Raw genomic sequence first — 20,825 nt, forward strand, 5'->3', positions numbered from 1 at the left:
CCGGGGCGGGGTAGACCCCGGGCCGGGAAATAAAAGTATATCCAATACCAATTCATTTAGGGACTCCGGGGTAGTGATCTGTCATATATAATCATCATAGGAAATGTTATAAAATAATAGGGGGGGCGGAACTGTAGCTAAGAACCGCCAACCGAACCCGGAGGGTTTCGTATAACATAAGCCAGAATGAAAAGTGAATATAAAATAGGGTGCACCGGGATCCAACTCTGTTGACCGGTGGCCAACCAGACTAGACAGAGACGAACCCGCCGGGCCACCCGGAGGACAAAGTCCATAAACACTGAACTATCCCCTCTAAAAGGAGGGAAGGCAACGGTCCCTTAGTGGAGGGGGGAGAAGCCTAGCCGCCCACCTAGCTAGAGGGGGAGCGTGGGGGAGGATCACGTGATACGAGGCAGCAGGGCTACCAACTGACGATCCCCAACCAGACAGATCAAACGGAGTAATGGCACAAATATTCATTATAATAATAATAGCGTTAAAAATTATATGAATAAACACATAGAAAATTTTGGGCAAGGTATGCAACATAATAATTAAATCACAAAAGACACACCTGATGGCTAAAAATAACATTGCCGCCTAGCACGAAGGTCGGCAGCCATAACGATACGTAAATGATATCGGCCCTAAAATTGAACCACGAGGATTCTAAACGCTAAATAATGAATATTCACAATAACAAATAATATTTGATAATAAAAATAATACACATAGTAACACCGCAAGTGAAACTTAAAAGCTCTCAAAAACAGGAGTACCAACTGTAGTGAAATCAAGCAAGATCGATATGAACGAAGAGAATAAACTCCTATAATATAAATATTAAACGATCTAGGTTGCTCAAAACACAGTAAAACCCAGCTTGGTACTTAACTTAGACGGTGTCTCCTGGGAAACCGACGAAGAAGCCATAATTCAATGGAAAATAAACCAAAATCGAGAGCACAACAAAAATGCGGGTTACTATACTCGTCGTGCTAAAAGGAGTTGAGTTCTGAGCGGATGCATTGTTAGTAGTACCGAGTGAGGTTGAACGGCTCTCCTCTATTGGGGTTTCTGTCGTGGATTAATCTAAATAGTGTGGGACCTCTGGATTATACGCCCAATTTTATACCGACACCAATAGGTGAGCGAGCTAGTTAACCTAGCACTCCTTTACATTTTTTCTCTGGTATATTTAGCAGTAAATTACCTAAGAATAAGTGCTAAATGGAGCTTATTCACTGGGCGGCACAGGTTCGAGCCCAGAAATACATTGTAGGGCTTACCCCGAGGAGAAGGATAGGAACAATCTGCTTCTCTGGAGGAAAGCAGGCATGGCTGCTTCAGTCAGAGCTTGCCCTAAGGGTAGGCTGGATTAGTCATCCTTCTTTACAATCCCACCGGCGAAGCGGGATCGAGACGGAGAGGGTTCAGAAGCTCAAATACCAGAGAAAGAAAATGATTTTTTCAACTACGAGTTAAACCCCGAAGGTAGAGAATCTCGACTCGACTTATTCCTCCTCTTGCTGTACTCTAGTTAAAGTTTTTAACAGTTTATATAAGAAATATTTATTTTAATGTTACTGTTCTTAAAATATTTGATTTTTCCTTGTTTCCTTTCCTCACTGGGCTATTTTCCCTGTTGGGGCCCCTAATCTTATATCAAACTGCTTTTCCAACTATGGCTGTAGCTTAGCAAGTAATAATAATACTACTAGGACAGCCATTCCCTACACTACTCACACGGTGATGATTCCACAAAGTCATGACCTCTGCAGGTCAGGCACAAAGAATGCAGATCCACATGGATCCTGCTCCCGAAAGTGTCAGAATTGTGACCCGCAGCCCCTTGGCTGGACTGCAAAGCCACATGTGGTTTCTCCATAACAGCAATCAAACAGACAATATGAAAAGAGAAAGAAAAAGAATGAATACAGCCAAGTTTGATCACACTGAGTACATCCATTTGGGGGCTGCAGTCACGTGGCTACTCAATGGGCTGGCAGGGGGCGGGGCTTCCCCTCTACCTATCAATAACTACCGACACCTCGTTATAAATTTTAACAGTTGAGTTTACAGCCTCACTGAAATCAGACTATTTTAAGACAAGGTTTTATATTAGTGTTATAACAAAGTTTATCTACAGAAGGGAGGGAGCCTCCTAATACTGTACAGTACAAGATATATTTAGATATTTAACTATACCTGAGCAATGGTATCCTGCATAGACACTGGAGTTAGAAACATTCCAGTCCCTCCATTTTTAATAGATGCTTTACGGACTCTCCACTCCATCCGATGCTTCTGGCTTTTCTCCAAGAATTCCAGCATGTCTTCACCAACATCAAGATCTTCACCTTCATCTTCTGTGTCATTGATTTTCATGCCAGTTTTCATCTGGGAGTAAAGACATTCCGTATCACTAGCACCTTCCTGATTATTCTGCTGCTTAGCTAACTCTCTCATTCTGCGGTTGCGCTTCTTTCTCTTTCTTTTCTTTTTGTTTCGTTTGGCCCTTGCAATTTCAGATGGTGTTCTACTTGGAAGAGATGATTTGTTTCCATTTAGTGTCCTTGATTCCACTGACGTGCCCTTCAATGCTGCTAGCTACAAAAATTTAAAGAAATTCTATCAAGCACAAGAAGTTACAAGTATTGTACAATCTATATATTTTGAGGAATAGAATAAAAAATTACAAAATATAAAATAAGCCAAAGCTAACATTTGGAGTATAAGAGGTAGTGGTTTTCACAAAGATTTTTCAAAGGTTCACTTATATGTCAAATATGGGAAATAGATTCTCTCAAGAAAAACTCTGGTAATTCCTGAATATGACATTCGGAGAACATTTGTATTTTTCCTAATGATACAAACCTTTAGCTATTTATTAGGGGGTTATTAAATTTAGGGAAGCTGAATTGACGATCCATTAAGATTTAGCGAGGGCTAACTACCCATTCCGCTAGTTAGCGGGGGTAGATGGGTAGCTTGCTACCGCTTCTGCTCACACACCGGTGATTTAGCTCACATTGGTTGGAGGTAGGAGTTTAAGGGAGATAGGGCTGGCGGGTAAGTTTGTATACATAGCTAAAGGTTTGTATCGTTAGGAAAAATACAAATTATCTACGAATTTGTCATCTGCTCCGTAACTGGAATAAAAACCTACGCTGTTTATTAGGGGTGACTCACCCATTAGGAGAGTGAACGTTCCTGCCCAACTGGTTTTTGGCTTTACCTGGGGAGGCTCTTTATTTTAAATAGGTTTGTACCAAAAATAAGGAGTCCCTGCACCTCGCTAAACCTGGCTACACAAGCTCCGCAGCCTATGCAAGCTGTCCGTTGAGATGTTTAGAAGCGTGACTGTCCAGGTAAAAGTTATTCCGAGTCTTTGTAGGAAAAATGTTGTAACCACGACTTTCCGAACACCACCTCTACAGGGTATAGGGATGCAACGATATTAGCTTAATACTAGGAACACAAGGGAGCATGGTTTACCTGCAGTAGATTGAGGTCAGCTTATGCAGAGAACCCAGGATACTGCAGACTAAAACCGAGTAACAGTGCCCTCAACCTTCTGCTACTTGTCCAATAAGGAGCTTGAGGTATTATATCAGCTGTTGTGCAGCCACCACATGGCCAATAGAGAACATATCGAGCCTCCAGTGGGTCCTGTCTTGCAGGTAGTGGGCTATGAACATATTTTGACATTTCCACACCCCAGCCTGTAGAACCTGCATCATAGAGAAGTTTCTATTTGAAGGCCAGGGACGTAGCTAAGCCCCTGACATCGTGGGCTCTGGGGCGACGTGAAGGAGGAGGGTCCAGTTTCAGGGCATGGTCTATGACCTTACAAATCCAAGCAGAGATGGTATTCTTGGTGACCCTCCTCTTGTTCTCCCTCTGCTGACAAAAAGTGCAGACACACAGGGACGGGCTGCAGCTGTTCTCTTGAGGTACAGCCTCAAACTCCTCACCGGGCAGAGTAAGAGATGATCAGGGTCATCAGATAACCCTTTTACCCCCCAAAGGACGTACTGGTACGTTTCACAAAACTCATCCCTTTACTCCCATGGATGTACCGGTACGTACTTGCAGAAAACTGCTATTTACATTTTTTTTTGCATATTTTTTATAATTTTTGAGAAACTTCAGGCATTTTCCAAGAGAATGAGACCAACCTGACCTCTCTATGATGAAAATTCCAAATAGCCTGGGGGTAAAAGGGTTAAAGAGCATAGACTCGAAATCTGGAAGGAGTCTAATCGGGGATCCGCTAGTCCCGGATTCTGAGTCTAGGCTACAAATTCAGGGACGAAGCCGAACATTACCTCTCCCAATCCCCTTGAATGGGCAATATCATACGAGATGCCATGAAGTTCACTAACTCGCTTGGTTGAAGCTAAAGCTCGTATAAAACACTGTCTTCCAAGTGAGGTAGCAATCTGTTGCCTAGCATAATGGTTCATAGGGAGGTCTCTTTAGAGATCTGAGAACTCAAACCACGTTCCATGGGGGAGGTGTCACTTCAGACTGAGTACAGGAAAGTTCGTAACTCCGTATGAGTAAGGAAAGTTCTAGCGATGAGGAAATATCCATTCCGTCGAGTCAAAGGACTAGGCTTAAGGCTCAGCAATAGCCTTTAACTGCCGAGACTGAAGGCGTGTTTCCTCATGCAAATAAGCGAGCAACTCCGATATTGCTGGAATATTGGCATTGAGAGGAGAGATACCCCTTCCACGACACCAACCACAGAAGACCTTCCACTTTGCCTGGTAGACTGCAGCTGATGATTTCCGCAGGTATCCAGACATCCTGATCGCAACTTGTTGCGAAAATCCTCTCTGAGTGAGGAGATGCTGGATAGTCTCTAGGGGAAAAGTTGTAGCGAAGCTATGGCTTTGTGGAAGATGTTGGCATGTGGTTGTTTAAGTAGATTGTGTTGTGGAGGGATTTCTCTTGGAGACTTCATCAGGAGGTGAAGAAGGTCCGGAAACCATTCCGCATGATGGCATGGCGGAGCTATGAGAGTTATTTAGGAGTTGACCGATATTATGGCCTTGTTGAGTACCCTCCTCATCAGACAGAAAGGGGGAAAGGCGTAAACGTCGATGTTGTCCCACCGTTGTTGAAATGCATCTTGCCAGAGAGCCTTGGGGTCTGGGACTGGGGAGCAGTACAATGGGAGCCTGAAGTTCAGGGCTGTTGCGAAGAGATCCACAGTCAGAGAACCCCAAAGAGTCAGGACTGTTGGCTACTAGATGATCCGAAGACCACTCGGTACTCACTATCTGAGATGCTCTGCTCAGGTTGATGGCAAGCACATTCCGCTTGCCCGGAATGAAGCGTGCCGATGGTGGTTACGAGTAAATCTCAGCCCATCTCAGTATCTCTACTGTTATATGGAATAGGGGCTGCAAAAAGGTACCTCCTTGTTTATTGATGTAAACCACTACTGTGGTGTTGTCGCTCATCACCACCGAGTGGAACTGGTAGAACTGTTGAAGGGCCAGAAAGACGTCCTTCATCTATAAGAGATTTATGTGGAATATTCTTCTGACTCTGACCAGAGGCCTCAGATCATGTGGTGCTGCACGTGGGACCCCCACTCTTTAGTTTGAGGCGTCTGAGAACAGCATCAAATCTAGGGGGAGGACGAGAAGATCCACTTCCTTTCGTAGGTCCTCATCTGACACCCACCATGCGAAGTCCGTTTGTTTCACTGATCCCATGGGGATCAAGAAGTCCGGAGAGTCGATGGCCTGATTCCACCAGGACTTGAGTAGCCACTGGAGAGATCGAAACCTGAGGCGACCATTGGGAACTAGACAGGCCAGAGATGAAAGGTGTCCGAAAAGACGTAGCCCTGTCTGGGTTGGAAGTTCCTCTCGTCTGAGAAAAGGTCTTGCGCACTTCCTCAGCCTCATTATCCTGTAGTCTGATGGGAAGAGTTTGTGGAGATTGGTGTCTATTATCATGCCTAGGTATACCAGTCTCTGCGTAGGAATCAGGGCGGACTTCTCGAGGTTTACCATCATCCCCAGATCTTGGCAAAGCCTCAGAAGTTTGTCTCGGTGTTGAAGAAGGGTTGCCACTGAGTCCGCTAGGATAGCCAGTCGTCCAGATAACGAAGGAGATGGATGCCAATCCTGTGTTCCTAAGATGATACTAGGGTGAACACTCTGGTTAAGACTTGAGGCGCTGTGGAAAGACCGAAGCACAGCACCTTGAACTGGTATTTCCTGTTGTCTAGGCTGAATCTTTAATACTTCCTTGAAGACGGATGGACTGGGATCTGGAAGTACGCATCCTTTAAGTCACGGATACAGAAACTCTTTACACTACCATAGAGCTGGAGCTACTTGGCGTTTATACTTGTCTGGATTTCAGCATTTCACCTTGATGACGGACCATCGTCCTTTGATACCGATTCTCAACCACCACACTTTGGATGCTATTGAGAATCCACGTCTACAATGCCTCAAGATGAAAGTGGCTCCCTATATCTTCACTGCAGTTTGACACGCATGGAAACAGCTCTGCATACCGGACGCCCTGTCTCGCTCCCCAACCAGTCGCCCCTCACCTGAAGATGAAGAAGAGTACACCATTTCGATTGCACAAGTCCAGCGCATCGTTGCCAGCAACACCACTTCTACTGATGACCAGGAAACAAGACCCATCATCAAAGAAGATGAGGCTCTACAAGAAATCTGTACAGCTGCATCTCAGCATCAAGACTACAGTCATCTTATCCACTACATCTCCAATGGTTTTCCCACCAACCGCTACGACCTCCACCCTTCTGCCCTCCCATACTGGAAGCTGCAGGACAGCCTTTGCACGGTAGGAGAGTTAGTATTGTACGGACTCCGTATCATCATCCCTGCAGCCCTCCGTAAACGCACATTGGATCGACACCGAGGGATTGAAGCTACTTGACGTTGTGCAAGGCAGGCAGTATTCTTGCCAGGCATCAATACAGATATAAGGAGTAAAATAGAAAGCAGTGATGCCTGCCAACAGCTTCTTCCCAATCAGCAAAAAGAACCTTACATGTGTGAAGACCACCCATCACAGTCCTTCAAAAGTGTCAGCTGACTTCTTCCATGTAGCAGGGAAATACTTCCTTGTTATCGCTGACAGACTTTCAGGCTGGCATGTAGTTGTTCCTTGTTGATGTGACGCAACTGCAGCCAGAGATACAGGAATGTTCTGTGTCTTCTTCTGCGAGGTTGGTGTCCCACTCCGCTTACGAACCGATGGAGGACCCCCATTTTCCAGCAACGACTTCAAGCAATTCACCAATTGCAGGGGAGTTCATCACACCATCACTTCTCATTACCAGCCTAATGGTCATGCAGAAGCTGCAGTGAAAGCTGTAAAACACATCATCAAGACCGCTCCATCTGGGAACATAGCTTGTGAAGCCTTTGATAGAGGACTGTTGGAGCTTCGGAATACACCGACCCCTTCTGGACACTCCCCTGCGCAGATTCTCTATGGTCATCCTCTCCGCACTTGTGGTCCAGCCCACCCCAGGTCATTCACAGATGAGTGGCAAACTAAAACTGAAGATTACGACTGTCGCACTGCTGCTAACACCGACCAGGCCATGAGCGTTTACAATGCACATGGCTGTCCTCTACCCAAGCTCACCATCGGCCAACGAGTTAGGATATGGGATGCCACGATGCTTTGATGGGACAAGATTGGCATTGTGATGGGTCGCGGAAGGTCAAGACTGTACAAAGTGCACCTTCCTAGTGGTCATGCATGGTTTCGAAACCGAAGAAATTTACGCCCAGGGGCTGATATGAGTGATGACACCTCTCACCAAGTCTCTGTGTTCCCTTGCTCTGGCCAAAAACAGAGCCCCCATTTCAACCCTCCAATACCCCTCATCGTTCTCCTTGACTAGCTCGAAGGAGTTCATGATCCGCTCGAGACAGTGCTACGAGCGTAAAGGGGGAGGGAGGTGTATAGATAAGTAATAATATGCTGTACAAAACTTATAAGCATTTATGTAATTTCATTTTATTATTTTGTAGAAGAACAATATTTTGTTTCCATTTATTTTTTTACCCTTTAAGACCACTATTTCATTGCATCGTGGAAACAACATACTGTAATCACATGTGTCAACCCTGTTTTTCTTTCCACAACAAGCATGGTCAGTCATTGTCCAGTGGGCACTGTAGTGACAATCCCACTGCTTTAACGTTGATGTCCGTATATCTTCAATATACAAGATTTTAAAGAACCTACAAGTTTCATTTGTCACCTCTCATTTCATTTACTGCATGTACATATGTGGCAGCATCACACACATCCATCGAAACCAAAATATCCTCAAGGAGAGAGAGCGAGGTGTACCTTGATCGTCCATTGGAAAGAGGGGGTAAAGAGCGGCGCTCCTTCATCCAAATCAACAGTGTGTGTGCTTGATTTGGCATAAGACTGAACACTGACAGCAGGAGCGTAAGACCCCATATCATGTACTGAGACATATTTCCAGTCTAGATTGGTTCTTGGTACTGAAAGTCACTGCTCCTATCTCTCTCTTATAAGAGAGAGAGATTGGTACAGCGTCCAAAAAAAGGGGAAAAGAAGGGATGTGCCCTTCATCTCAAACGACAATTAATGTACTCGGTTCAGTATGAAACCAAGTTGCGATAGCGGAAGAGTAAGCCCTTGTATCACTTACCGAGATGTCACACTAAGCAGAGAACATGGGGTCGTGATCCCAGCCACCCAAGGGGCACGAGTACGGAGTCAAAGTCAAGAGCAGCGCAGAGGTCAGCATGAGGCAAGCAACCCTGCCCAGCCTGGCTACCAGGGTAGTCAAGCAAGCGACCAGGTACTCAGATCTGTAGGGATGCAGTAAGGGGCTGAGGAACCACCCCCATCAGGAACCATCCAACTCCCCCTAAGAGGTGGTTGTCATCAAGAACCCTATTCTTGTGACTATGACTAGCCTTTCTGGACTTCTATGACTTCTTCTTGGAAGAGGGTTAAGAATCAGAAGGGGAAGAGGTGGAGAGAACTATCTTTGTTCCGTAACCGAAATACAAACCACGCTATTTACATTGGTTTACCTTTTAGCGCAGCTGAAATGGCGAGCCATTAGAATTTAACGAGGGTGTATTACCCCCAGGCTAGTTAGCGGGGGGGTAGGGGAGTGGTAGCTAGCTACCCCTCCCCCCCTCACACACAAATGAATGCTCCCTTTCACTTTTGGCTCGGACTGTGACAGACGTCTCTGTCTTGGTCCTCTCTTGGCAGCCATTGTTTGTTTTGTCTTTACTTAATCGCTTACTTTTCTTTTACTCAATATATATGTAAACATGTTTTCATGTTTGTATATATATTTGAGTATAGAAACCAGTAAGTTTCCTTTTCAGATTTGTGTGTGTAGTGTACGATTTCTACGTGGTGTCCTCGGCAGTTAGGCCACCACGGCGTAATTTTATGAGTGGCAATCGAGTTTGACTTCTGTCTTTCTCTCTCTCTCTCTCTCTTGAGGTCGTTCACCCTTTTTTACTACGTGTTACTACGCCCTTGTAGCTTCCTTTCCGTTTGGGGGGGTTGCTACGCCGTACGTTTGTCTCAACTAGTTTATGGATCTAATTGAAGTTGTTTTTTTTCAGCTTGTAGAAAGATTCCTTTCGGGGTTTTCGTTCTTTCTTTAGTGTTCATTCATTTTTAAATTACATAATTACATAGTTTCATAATTATAATTGTTATAATTCTGTTTTGGTTACAGCTCTCCTTCCGTGAGTGTAAGTGGTTGTGAGGGCACGTGCCTGTTGTGTAATTCTCTTTTCCTTTCCCTCAGGATTCCTCTTCGGAGCCTTCCCGGGGAAATGAATGTGTACTAATGATTTTTGTTTTATTTTTTTTACAGTTACCGATATAGTTCGTTTCTGTAATATGGCAACGGTGTGAGCTGTCTTGTTGAGGCCTGGGGATTCGGCTGTTGCTGCCTCCCCCCTTGTATTTTTGTCAGGGGCGTGTCTCCTTCTACTGGAAGTACTCCTGTGACGACGGACAGCTCTCCAGTTCATTTTAGAACTCTCAGGAGGCTTGCCTCCTTGGGCGGGTAACTTTCCTTCCGAGGGAAGTTTTTCCTGCCCAGGCTTGAGTTTTTCCCTTTTTGGGGGGTTCTTCTCTTGCCTTCTTTTTCGTGCGACTATGCTCTTGGTGCTGAGCGGTCACACCTGCAGTTTCGCTCAAGGGGCTGGGCAACTGCAGGAGCCCCTCTTCGGAGGATTGCTCCTTTTAGGTCACTGGCTGACCAGTCTCTTCTACGAAGTGTTTCTCTTTCGTTCGCGAGAGAATACACTCATAGAGACTCCTCTTCGGAGGATTCTTCTGCTGCTGTTGCTGTTGGCCTCCCTCGCCGTAAGGCCCACCGTCCGCCTCGTCGTAAGGGCCTCTCATCTCCCTATAAGGGTGCTAAGAGGTGCCTTTTTGAATCTCCGTTTGCAGCCTACAACTCCTTTTTCTTGATCTACCACCTTGGTGCAGATGGACAGCAGTCTGATCTCGACTTCCGACGGGCAACGGTCTTCCCGACGGACAACGGTCTTCCCGACGGACAACGGTCTTCCAACGGACATCAGTCTCCCGGCGGACAGGCTACGGTCTTCCGATGGACATCAGTCTCCCGACGGACAACGTTCCCTTCGGGGCAAAGGGTTGCCTCCCACGGGGGTTCTTCCCTTTCGTGTCAGGGTTCCCCTGCGCGCCCTTCTGCTGTGTTCTCTCCTGCTCCTGCTCAGTATTAGCGCACAGGCGCTCTCCTGCTCATCAGCGCTTCCTGATCGCTAGCGCTCTCCTGTTCGTCAGCGCTCTCATGATGATCATCCCTGCTGTTCCTGTTGGTTCCTGTTACGCGCCCTGTGCGCCCACGTTCGCCCTCGCGATCTAGAACTTCGGTTCAGGTCTGGGTCAAGGACTCCTCTTTTATGCGCAGGCTTCCACGTGTTGCCTTCTGCTCGTCAGCGATCATCAGCTCGCCAGCGATCATCAGCTCGCCAGCGATCACCTGCTCGCCAGCGTTCACCTGCTCGCCAGCGCGCACAGGCGATTTTAGTATCGCCTATTCAACAGCGTTCTACACGTCAGCGATCACCTGTCTCTCGGCGATCCGGAGATCGCCCGCGTGTGTTACAGCCGGCACGCCAACGTTCTCCAACACTTCTGAAGGAACATGGTTCGCCAGCTACTAGCTCGCCATCGCCCACCTGCGCATGCTGCTCGCCATCGCGCGATCGCCCACCTGCGGATGGTGCTCGCCACCGCGCGATCGCCCACCTGCGCATGCTGCTCACCATCGCGCGATCGCCCACCTGCGCATGCTGCTCGCCATTGCGCAAACGCCCACCTGCGCATGCTGCTCGCCATCGCGCGATGGCTCACCTGCGCATGCTGCTCGCCAACGCGTCGACATGCCACAACGCGCCATCGCCAGCTCACCACCGATCGCCTGTTGATCCATATCGCCAGCGGTCTTCCTCGCCCATGCAGCAGCGCGTTTCCTCGCCATCGCGCTAACGCTTGCGTTCGCCGCCTCGGACTCGCGCTCGTTCACCTGTCCACCCTCGCGACCGCTCGCCTGCGCGACCGTTCGCCTGCGCGCCCGCGCGCCCGCGCGACCGCTCGCCTGTGTGCCCGCGCGACCGCTCGCCTGCCCGACCGTTCGCCTGCGCGCCCGCTCGCCTGTGTGCCCGCGCGACCGCTTGCCTGCGCTCCCGCGCGATCATTCGCCTGCGCGCCCACACGCCCACGTGCCTGCACGTCTACGCTCATGCGAGTCCGCGCACATGTTCTCCAATGTTCGCCCGCGCGCGAACCAACGGTATTCCATCGCGCGGACGGACGGTGTTCCGGCGCGCGAACCGACGGTGTTCTGGCGCGCGAACCGATGGTGTTCCGTCGCGCGAACCGACGGTGTTCCGTCGCGCGAACCGACGGTGTTCCGTCGCGCGAACCAACGGTATTCCATCGCGCGGACGGACGGTGTTCCGTCGCGCGAACCGACGGTGTTCCGTCGCGCGAACCGACGGTGTTCCGTCGCGCGAACCGACGGTGTTCCGTCACGCGAACCGCCGGTGTTCCATCGCTCGAACCTACAGTGTTTCTTCGCACAAACGTCGGCTTAATTCTTGCAGTATCCATTGCTCGTCTATGGGTTATCGCTCGCCCTTCCTACCACGCTCGTCTTCCTTCTGCGCTCCTTCGCTCACCTTCGTTTGCGTGACCGCGCATGGGAGCTTCCACGTTTGCCCACGTGCAAATCTTTGAATTACCATCGCGCGAGCTCCAGAGCGATTGCGACCACGATTCCCATTGGGGTTTTCGCAGCATGGCCAGCCTGGCGAGTTCTTCTGGAGCGTATTTCCAGAACACGGCCTCACCCCGTAAACGCAGAGCATGGCACTTGCAAGAATAGGAAGAAACTTCAGGAAGGTCTGAGCAACACTCCTCTTTCCAGAACCTGGGTTAGCCCTTCCCCGTCATTCCCTGGAAGCATTTTTGGCGGGGGGCTTTCCGTTCGAGATTTCGCCATCGGCCAATGGGTGACTGCTTACCCCTTCCTCTGGGGGCTTACCAGGTCCTTTCCCTCCTCGGTTACGGCGCGAGGTTTGGTTCAAGGAAGCTACAGGAAGATCATGGGTACTTTCCTCCTCTCGAGCTCAGGCACCTTGGCCTTTCGTCGTTATCTAACTTGCGGACAAGCTCGATGTTGTACCATCTGGACACGCTGACTGAGGGCTTCCTTTGGGTGTCTCATCTGTGGAGGTCGACGACCTCAGACACCCTTCCATCCTTGAGAAGAGTTTGTTTGTGCCCAAGGACAGAGACTTAGACAGCGGCTGTGCGGAGGAAATCGACTTCCGTTTTCACTCCTCCAAGGCGCTTTCTTCCAGACTCTGCAGGGCTCCAGCGCCCTTTTCTTTCAACCACGTCAGCCTAAGTTATCGGCTACGACAACTGGGACAAGGTGTCCAATTGCAGTTTCCTCCTGTCAGGAACAGATGGCACGGGAGGCTCCCCGGGGGGGCATAGTCCTGAAAGGAGCGGCAGAGTTCACAAACTCTGGGATTGCAGGTTTTTCGCTGGGAGGATGCTTAAGGTTACTCATCCGGATGACAGCTTCCCGATGCCCATTCCCGCACAATCTCTGTGATCAGCCAAGGATATCGCGCCTGCCGTCTCTGTCAGCGAATTCAGTGTCTCTGAACCTCTATGCCATAGCGTCGGCAAGAGTTGCCCAGTTGGGCAGAATGATCCATACCTTAGGCGAAGGTCCTCCATAGGATCATCGACGGCTTCACCCCCGGCCTCTTCAGTCGATCCTTTCTTGTAAGGAAGGATCTGAGAGGAGAGTTCCGTAGTCGACCTCTCAGCCCTGATCAAGTTTGTCGAACAAACTTCAGCCAGCGTAGAACAGCAGAATCGATCAGACTGGTAACGAGGCAACAGGACTCCTTAAACCCTGGATCGGAAGGACGGGTACTTTCAGTTTCCATTCCATCCATCTTCCAGGGAGCTCGTCGAATTCAGCCTAGACTGCAAGTATTCCTGCTTATGATGCAGTGTGGCTATCCCGCCGTGGCATAGCAGGTTTTTTTCCCCAGAGAACTCTCCCTGCTTTCCTCATGGCCGCTCAGGTGCAGGCTTCCGCCTCCTCTGCTGTTTGGAGGGCTGGTCAACTCCGGTAGGCTCGGGTTCGACCTTCTTCAGCGCCGGGACAAGCTTCCGGATGCTTACCATGAGTGTGGGTTCATGGTATTTTGCTTGGAGCCTTCTCTTCTTCTGCCTCAACATCCTAGTTCTCCTTTCCTCATTGACCCGTCTATAGTCCAAACGGTCGCCTCAGGATAAGTTCCATGTGGGGCGGTCCAAGTTCCGGTGGTTTCAGGCAACGTTTTACCGGACTTCCTGGCCCCTATGGGACCAGCGGAACTATTAGACCTGCAATGGGTGTTGACCTATGGAACCTCTTGATGGTAGTGGATATTCTCGTCCATTCCCCACATTCTTGATGCTGTTCTCGGACTCGTCAAAGGAAAGGGGGGGGGGGGGGGGGGGGCAGGTTCCGGTCCAGGCCTATGGTCAAGACCTGAAGGATACCTTTCCATCATTCAGGCAGGCTTAGGGGCCGTAGTCTGGCCCCTCTACAGATCCTACAGCTCCTGCCGAGTCGCCCCGTTGCGCGTCGACTTCATTCTAACCAGCAGGGGACGCATTTTCACACCTTCACATCTTGCAGTAGAGATACCGGGATGATTGAGATTCTCTCAATACCACCATCGGCTCTCTCATTCCAGGCAGAGGAATGTTCTCTCCGACTATCCGAGCAGAGCCTCGTAGAGAGAGTGTACCTGGGGGTCTTTGACCTTGAGTAACCAGCAAGTCCTGGTCTGGGGGACCTGATCGCAACAGCTTGGAACCTCAAGCTTCCGCGGTTCTTCCCCCCAGTCTCAGACCCCGAGACTCTGGCAAGATGCATTCCGGTGATGGTGGGACAACTTCGACGCCTGCGTCTTCCCTCCTTTTTGTCTGTGGACAATGGGTCTCAACAAGACCAGGTTGTCTTTCAACCTTTCAATGGGAGAGCTCCACTGGGACTATGCTCAGAACGGTTTCTGGACCCTCTGCTTCCCCTGACGGAACTCCCGGGAGAGCTTCTCCCACGGCGCAGACTACTCAAACAACCGCACTGCGACATCTCTCCCGAACTGGGGCGTCGCTTCGGCTTCATGCCTGGAGACACTACGCCTCCTCTTCAAGAAGAGACAACCCGCTACAGTCGCGGTACGGAGGTCGCGTCATCTGCGATAGTCATCCACAGGGGTCTTCCAGGCAAAGTGAAGAGTCTTCGGTGGTTGGTGCCGTGGGAGATATACCTCTTCCCTTGAGGCCTCTTCTCCAGCAATAACGATCTTATTGCCTTTCGGCGGGGGGAAACTCCTTTCCGCTCTCGGCAATGAAGCCTGTCGCTCAGCCTTTCCCTGACCTTCAGGCTTAAAGGAATAACTTTTTCCTGCCCGCTGGATCTTTCCTCGCTCATGCAAAGCTACGATCGTTCCTGCCCTAGTCGGAGGAAGACCTCCAACTTGGAGCATGGCTCGGACTTTTAGTCCTTTAAGAGATCTTCTCAAGACCCTTTACGACAGGCCTCGGATTGTATTCCGCCTTGGGTCTCCTGCTCACTCTGGCCACGGCCAGTGTGTAAAGCAATCTTCTTGGTCTCATACGACTCCGCCCTTTCTAAGGAAGAGGGGAAGGCAACATTCAGGTTCGCTCCTGAGTTGTTGGCTAGACTCAGAATCTGGGGGTCCCGGCCCTTCGGTCCAATTCCTTCAAGATTTCGAGTCTCCATTCTGTATCTGATGTCCCAAGACCTTCTCTTTCTTGCCAGTAAAGGAATCGAGAGGTGAGCTTTGGGAACAGCTGCAGTTTGTCCTCAGTTGCAGCCGATTTGGGAGCACAAGGAGGACACGGGGGAGAGTCACCAGTATACCTCTTCAGCCCGGACTCGAAGACATTCATCTCGACCTGTCTCCAGACCATCCCCCGTCACGTCGCCCTACAGCACGATGTTGGATACATCGCAACGTCCCTCGCCTTCGAGTAATACTACTCTGTGACGCAGGTGCTACAAGCTGGAATCTGGAAGCGTCTAATGACCTTCGCAGCCTGCTTCCTGCAGGGCGTGACCCACAGGAGTCTCGATACGTTTTCTATCGCTCTGTGGTGGCTACACAACAGCTGGTCTAACCTCAGGCTCCTTTTTGGACAGGTAGCAGAAGGTTGAGGGCATTGTTATCAGGTTTTAGTCTGCATGAACTAAAGAAGTAGGTCTGGCCCTTATTTCTTTCTTCATCATCCCCTCTACGGGGAAGCAGCATCCTGGTCTCTGCATAGCTGACCTCGAACCTCTGCAGGTAAACCATGCTTCCTTGTGTTCCGAGTATTGAGTCAATACTGTCGCGTCCCCCATACCCTGACGAGGTGGTATTGGGAATGTCCTAACCCAGAGTTCCTTCTGGAACTCCAGGTCAACTGCCTAGGACGGGTCACACTTCTTCCTTCACACACAAGCTTATGTAGGCCACACGGTTCCTTGCGGAGCAAGGAACTTGTGAGGTGCAGGGACTCCTTTTCTCGAGTGCGACTCACTCGGATTCTGAGTCCCCGGGTAAAGCCAAAGCCAGTATGGCTGGGGACTTTCCACCCTACCTAATGGGTAAGTCACCCAATGTAAATAGCGTGGTTTGTATTTCGGTTACGGAACAAATGACAAATTCGAAGACAATTTGTATTTTTCCTAACCATACAAACCTTAGCTATTTACACATATTTGCCTGCCAGCCCTGTCCCGCAAGACAAGTCCTACCTCTAAGTGAAAGTGAGCATTCATCTGTGTGTGAGGGGGGGAGGGGTAGCTAGCTACCACTCCCCTACCCCCCCCGCTAACTAGCGCGGGGGTAATACACCCTCGTTAAATTCTAATGGCTCGCCATTTCAGCTGCGCTAAAAGGTAAACCAATGTAAATAGCTAAGGTTTGTATGGTTAGGAAAAATACAAATTATCTTCGAATTTGTCATTTTACCTGTACCTACCAACTTTCTCCTCAAATTCTCCCAGCTAAGTTGTCTGAGAGACCATCATTAACAAATTTCCCCTAAGGAGAGAACCACAGGGGTTGCTCCGACAAGAACCAAAAAACTGGGAATCACTGTCACAGCAAAAGCAGTAGGCATTCTTACTAGCACCCATAACACAGACACAAGAGCTAGGGTTACTGGTACAGGGAGTGTGGGAGATACGGGCCCTGGAGTCACAGGCACAATGGAATAACACTATAAAGCCAATCACAAGTGACATGCACTGGTTTACTAGACCCAGTTTGGCACTTCACCTTCCACACGAGTGGAAACCTTCATAGCCACTTAGGACATACTGCTGGGATAAGTGACACTGCTGTCACTGATGATCAATGGTGTAACCGCTGGAGAGACTGCATGCTCAAAAATACATCGAGGGCCTATCTGGAAGACAACAGGAAAGCCAAGCCTTCCTGAGGTCATTCGTCATTGGCGGTCTGCAAGGAAGAGCTTCCAGTACAATCACCTCACACTCCAACCATAAAAAAAATTTCCAGATGCAGATCCCAGCTCTCTATGCTCATGAAGCATTCATCCCGGGAATAAGCCAGGGGTGTACTGTATACCACAAAAGATTCAGCAAGGAGTGAAATCTATGAGAAGCACAGAGTGATAAACAGTCACTCCAGTACTTTCATGGTGGTTGCCAAAAAATAACACAAGAGAAGACTTGGTCTTCCTTCTACTCAAAGAATACACGCACCTTTATGGGAGGCCACAATCTAAACTTGGTAAAAGGAGATAATTACTAATAATCATGCCCCTTATCAGAATAAGAGGATCTATTACCAGTTTAACCATAAACCAATGCAATGTCCAAACTACACTCACATTCCTGCTTGGTTTCATTGATAACTTGAAACCACTCAGCCTTTGAAACTAAAATGCACGAAAAAAAAAAGATTAAGGGGCCCGGCTGGTATGCCAATGTATGGGGGTATAGGACGAAAAACACAAAATCTTGAAAAAAAATCACTGAGCTTTGTATGGCAATGGAGAATGCGTATATGAAATATTTTGTCAAAATTCCTCTTACTTTCATAGTTACAGGATAATTAGTAAAAGTAACTTAATAAACCAAAAACACTGATCCCTACAAGAAAATACTGTATTTCTTATCGTAAATTTTGATGATTATTACATTCTAATATACAGTAAAAAAAATTGTGAGGAATGGCATCTGTATAAATTCCATGAGTCATAAGATGAATTATTACACAGTAATTACACCCTTCTGCCTTCAGTGCTAGCACAAACCTCAGAGAGAGCGCATGTTTGAGTTTGACCTCTGACATTCACTTCCTTTTACGTCTGTTTTTCTTGGCTTCGGTAAGAATTCCATCATTCCTAAGAGGAAAAGACAATTTCAGCATTTCGCTAACATAAAGAAGAAGAAAATCAACTCTTAATAAGAGTTCAGAAGTGGGTAACATCGGTGATATTAGCAGAGTTAGCAAAGGAGAGAGATGATGAAGGAGCAACCGTCTCGCCTAAAGAAGCAAGATCTTGAGCAAAGGGATCTTCATTTATGATTAAATCATGATAAATAATAATGTTTTGGTTTATTAATATCGAAAAAGGAACATAAAATTCATAACAATGATTTATTAGTATTGTCTTTATAAAATTACAAAAGAAAAACTTTGAATGCCCGTATCTCAAAACTGTTACTTATGACCTTCAAATTCTATCTTCTCCCTTAGTTTTAAAGATATAGCATTGGAATTTGGTATATGACTTAGAAAGACATTATGCACCAAAAAAGGGATTTTGACAAAGGAAAAATCTATTTCTGGGCGAGGAACCTGTGTCGCCCAGTGAAATGCTCCTTATAGCATCATTTCTAAGGCATAAATACTGCTAAATTATTATTATTATTATTATTATTATTATTTGCTAAGCTACAACCCTAGCTGGAAAAGCAAAATGCTATAAGCCCAGGGGCCCCAACAGGGAAAATAGCCCAGTAAGGAAAGGAAAGAAGGAAAAATAAAATATTTTAAGAAGAGTAACATTAAAATAAATATTTCCTATATAAACTATGAAAACTTTAACAAATATATAAACCAGAGAAAAAAGATGCATGGAATGCCAGGAATAAACCCAGCTCGCTCACTCTAATGAGTGTCGGTATAGTAACTGGGGCGTGTTAGAACCACGACCATAGGTCCCTCACCAGTTAGACCTCTCCTTCTTCAATATCCCCCGGAACTACGAGGTGCCGTTCTACATCCGACTACTGCCTTCTACTACAACTACCTCACCCCACCCCTACCCTTCCCCACACTCCCTCCCTCATTCCTTCCTAGCACCAGCGAGGTTCAGACGTGTTGTTTTCATAGCTCTGTGTTTTTAGTGTTTCTGAAGATGTCAGACATCAGGTCTATATAGGGTAGTAATCCCAGGTTTTAATATTAAGTATCAAGAAAGAAGATAGAATTTGAAAAACACTAATTTTCAGGATAAATCGCCCTGGTGTCACAAAACCGAAGGTCAGAGGCAAAAATCCTCTGCAGTTTGGAAATGTGCTAAGTCACCTTATTAAGAGGCAGGAATGTCAAAGTCCTGTCCTTAAAAATGACAAATTCGTAGATAATTTGTATTTTTCCTAACGATACAAAATTAGCTATTTATTCGGGGTATTACTTTCGGCGTAGCTGAAATGACGAGACATTAATGTTTGGCGAGGGTTAACTACCCACACCGCTAGTTAGCGGGGGGTAGCTTGCTACCGCTCCCACTCATACACCTGTGATTTAGCTCACTTTGCTTGGAGGTAGGACTTCAAGGGGGATAGGGCTGGCGGGTCAGTTTGTATAAAAAGCTAAGGTTTGTATCGTTAGGAAAAATACAAATTATCTACGAATTTGTCATTTGTTCCGTAACTGGAATACAAACCACGCTATTTATTAGGGGTGACTCACCCATTAGGAAGGGTGGATATCCCTGCCAATCTGGTTTTGGCTCTACCCAGGGGCTCCTTATCTGAGTATGTCAGTACTCAAAAATAAGGAGTCCCTGCACCTCGCTAAAACCTTGCTACGCAAGGTCCGCGGCCTATGCAAGCTGTGTGTTGAGATATATAGAAGTGTGACCGTCCAGGTAAAATTATTCCGAGTCTTTAGAAGGAAAAACTGTTGTAACCAAGACTTTCCCAATACCACTTCGCTAAGGTATGGGGACGCAACACTATTAGTTTTAATACTAGGTACACAAGGGAGCATGATTTACCTGCAGTGGTTTGAGGTCAGCTTGTCCAGAGAATCCAGGATGCTGCTTTCCCCAAGAGAGGGGAGGATAAAGAAAAGAATAAGAGCCAGTCAAAACTTTTCATTCACGCAGACTAAAACCGGGTAACAATGCCCTCAACCTTCTGCTACTTGTTCAATAAGGAGCTTGAGGTCTTAAACCAGCTGTTGAGCAGCCACCACAGGACCAATAGAAAATGTATCGAGTCTCCTGTGAGTCCCGTCTTGCAGGTAGTGGGATGTGAACGTAGTTTGACGTTTCCACACCCCAGCTTGAAGAACCTGCGTCACTGAGAAATTTCTCTTGAATGCCAGGAACGTAGCTACGCCCGACATCATGAGCTCTGTGGCGACGTGAAGGAAGAGGGTCTGGATTCAGTGCATTGTCTATGACCTTGCGAATCCATACTGATATTGTGTTCTTGGTGACCCTCCTCTTGGTTCTTCCTGTGCTGACGAAGAGTGCAGCCACACGATGATGGGCTACAGCTGTTCTCTTAAGGTACAGCCTCAAACTCCTCACTGGGCAGAGTAAGAGATGATCCGGGTCATCTGTTACAGAACGAAGACTCAAAATCCGGAAGGAATCGAATCGTGGATCAGCTACTCCTAGGTTCTGAGCCTTAGCAATAAAGTCAGAGACGAAGCTGAACGTTACCACTCGACATCTCCTTGAACGAGCGATGTTGTATGAGAGACCATGAAGTTCACTGACTTGCTTGGCCGAAGCCAAAGCTAGCAGGAACACTGTTTTCCAAGTAAGGTGGCAATCTGTTGCCTGGCGTAATGGTTCATAGGGAGGTCTCTTAAGAGACCTGAGAACTAGAACCACGTTCCATGGGGGAGGTCTCACTTCAGACTGAGGACAGCTAAGTTCATAAACACAGTATG

The 20,825-nt window shown here is 47.8% G+C and overlaps 1 protein-coding gene across 4 annotated transcripts in view; it reads right to left on the reverse strand.

Annotated features, from left to right (window-relative positions):
- LOC137658848 (gem-associated protein 8-like) overlaps positions 1-20,825 on the reverse strand; it is a 119,889-nt gene that overhangs the window by 75,108 nt on the left and 23,956 nt on the right. For all 4 annotated transcript variants that reach the window (XM_068393949.1, XM_068393947.1, XM_068393950.1 and 1 more), the window contains exon 3: positions 2,212-2,613. In XM_068393949.1, the coding sequence (XP_068250050.1) occupies positions 2,212-2,613 (402 nt within the window). The remainder of the gene's footprint in view (positions 1-2,211; positions 2,614-20,825) is intronic.

Source organism: Palaemon carinicauda, chromosome 19 (genome assembly GCF_036898095.1).
Source record: "Palaemon carinicauda isolate YSFRI2023 chromosome 19, ASM3689809v2, whole genome shotgun sequence".
In the NCBI taxonomy this organism is placed as follows: domain Eukaryota; kingdom Metazoa; phylum Arthropoda; class Malacostraca; order Decapoda; family Palaemonidae; genus Palaemon; species Palaemon carinicauda.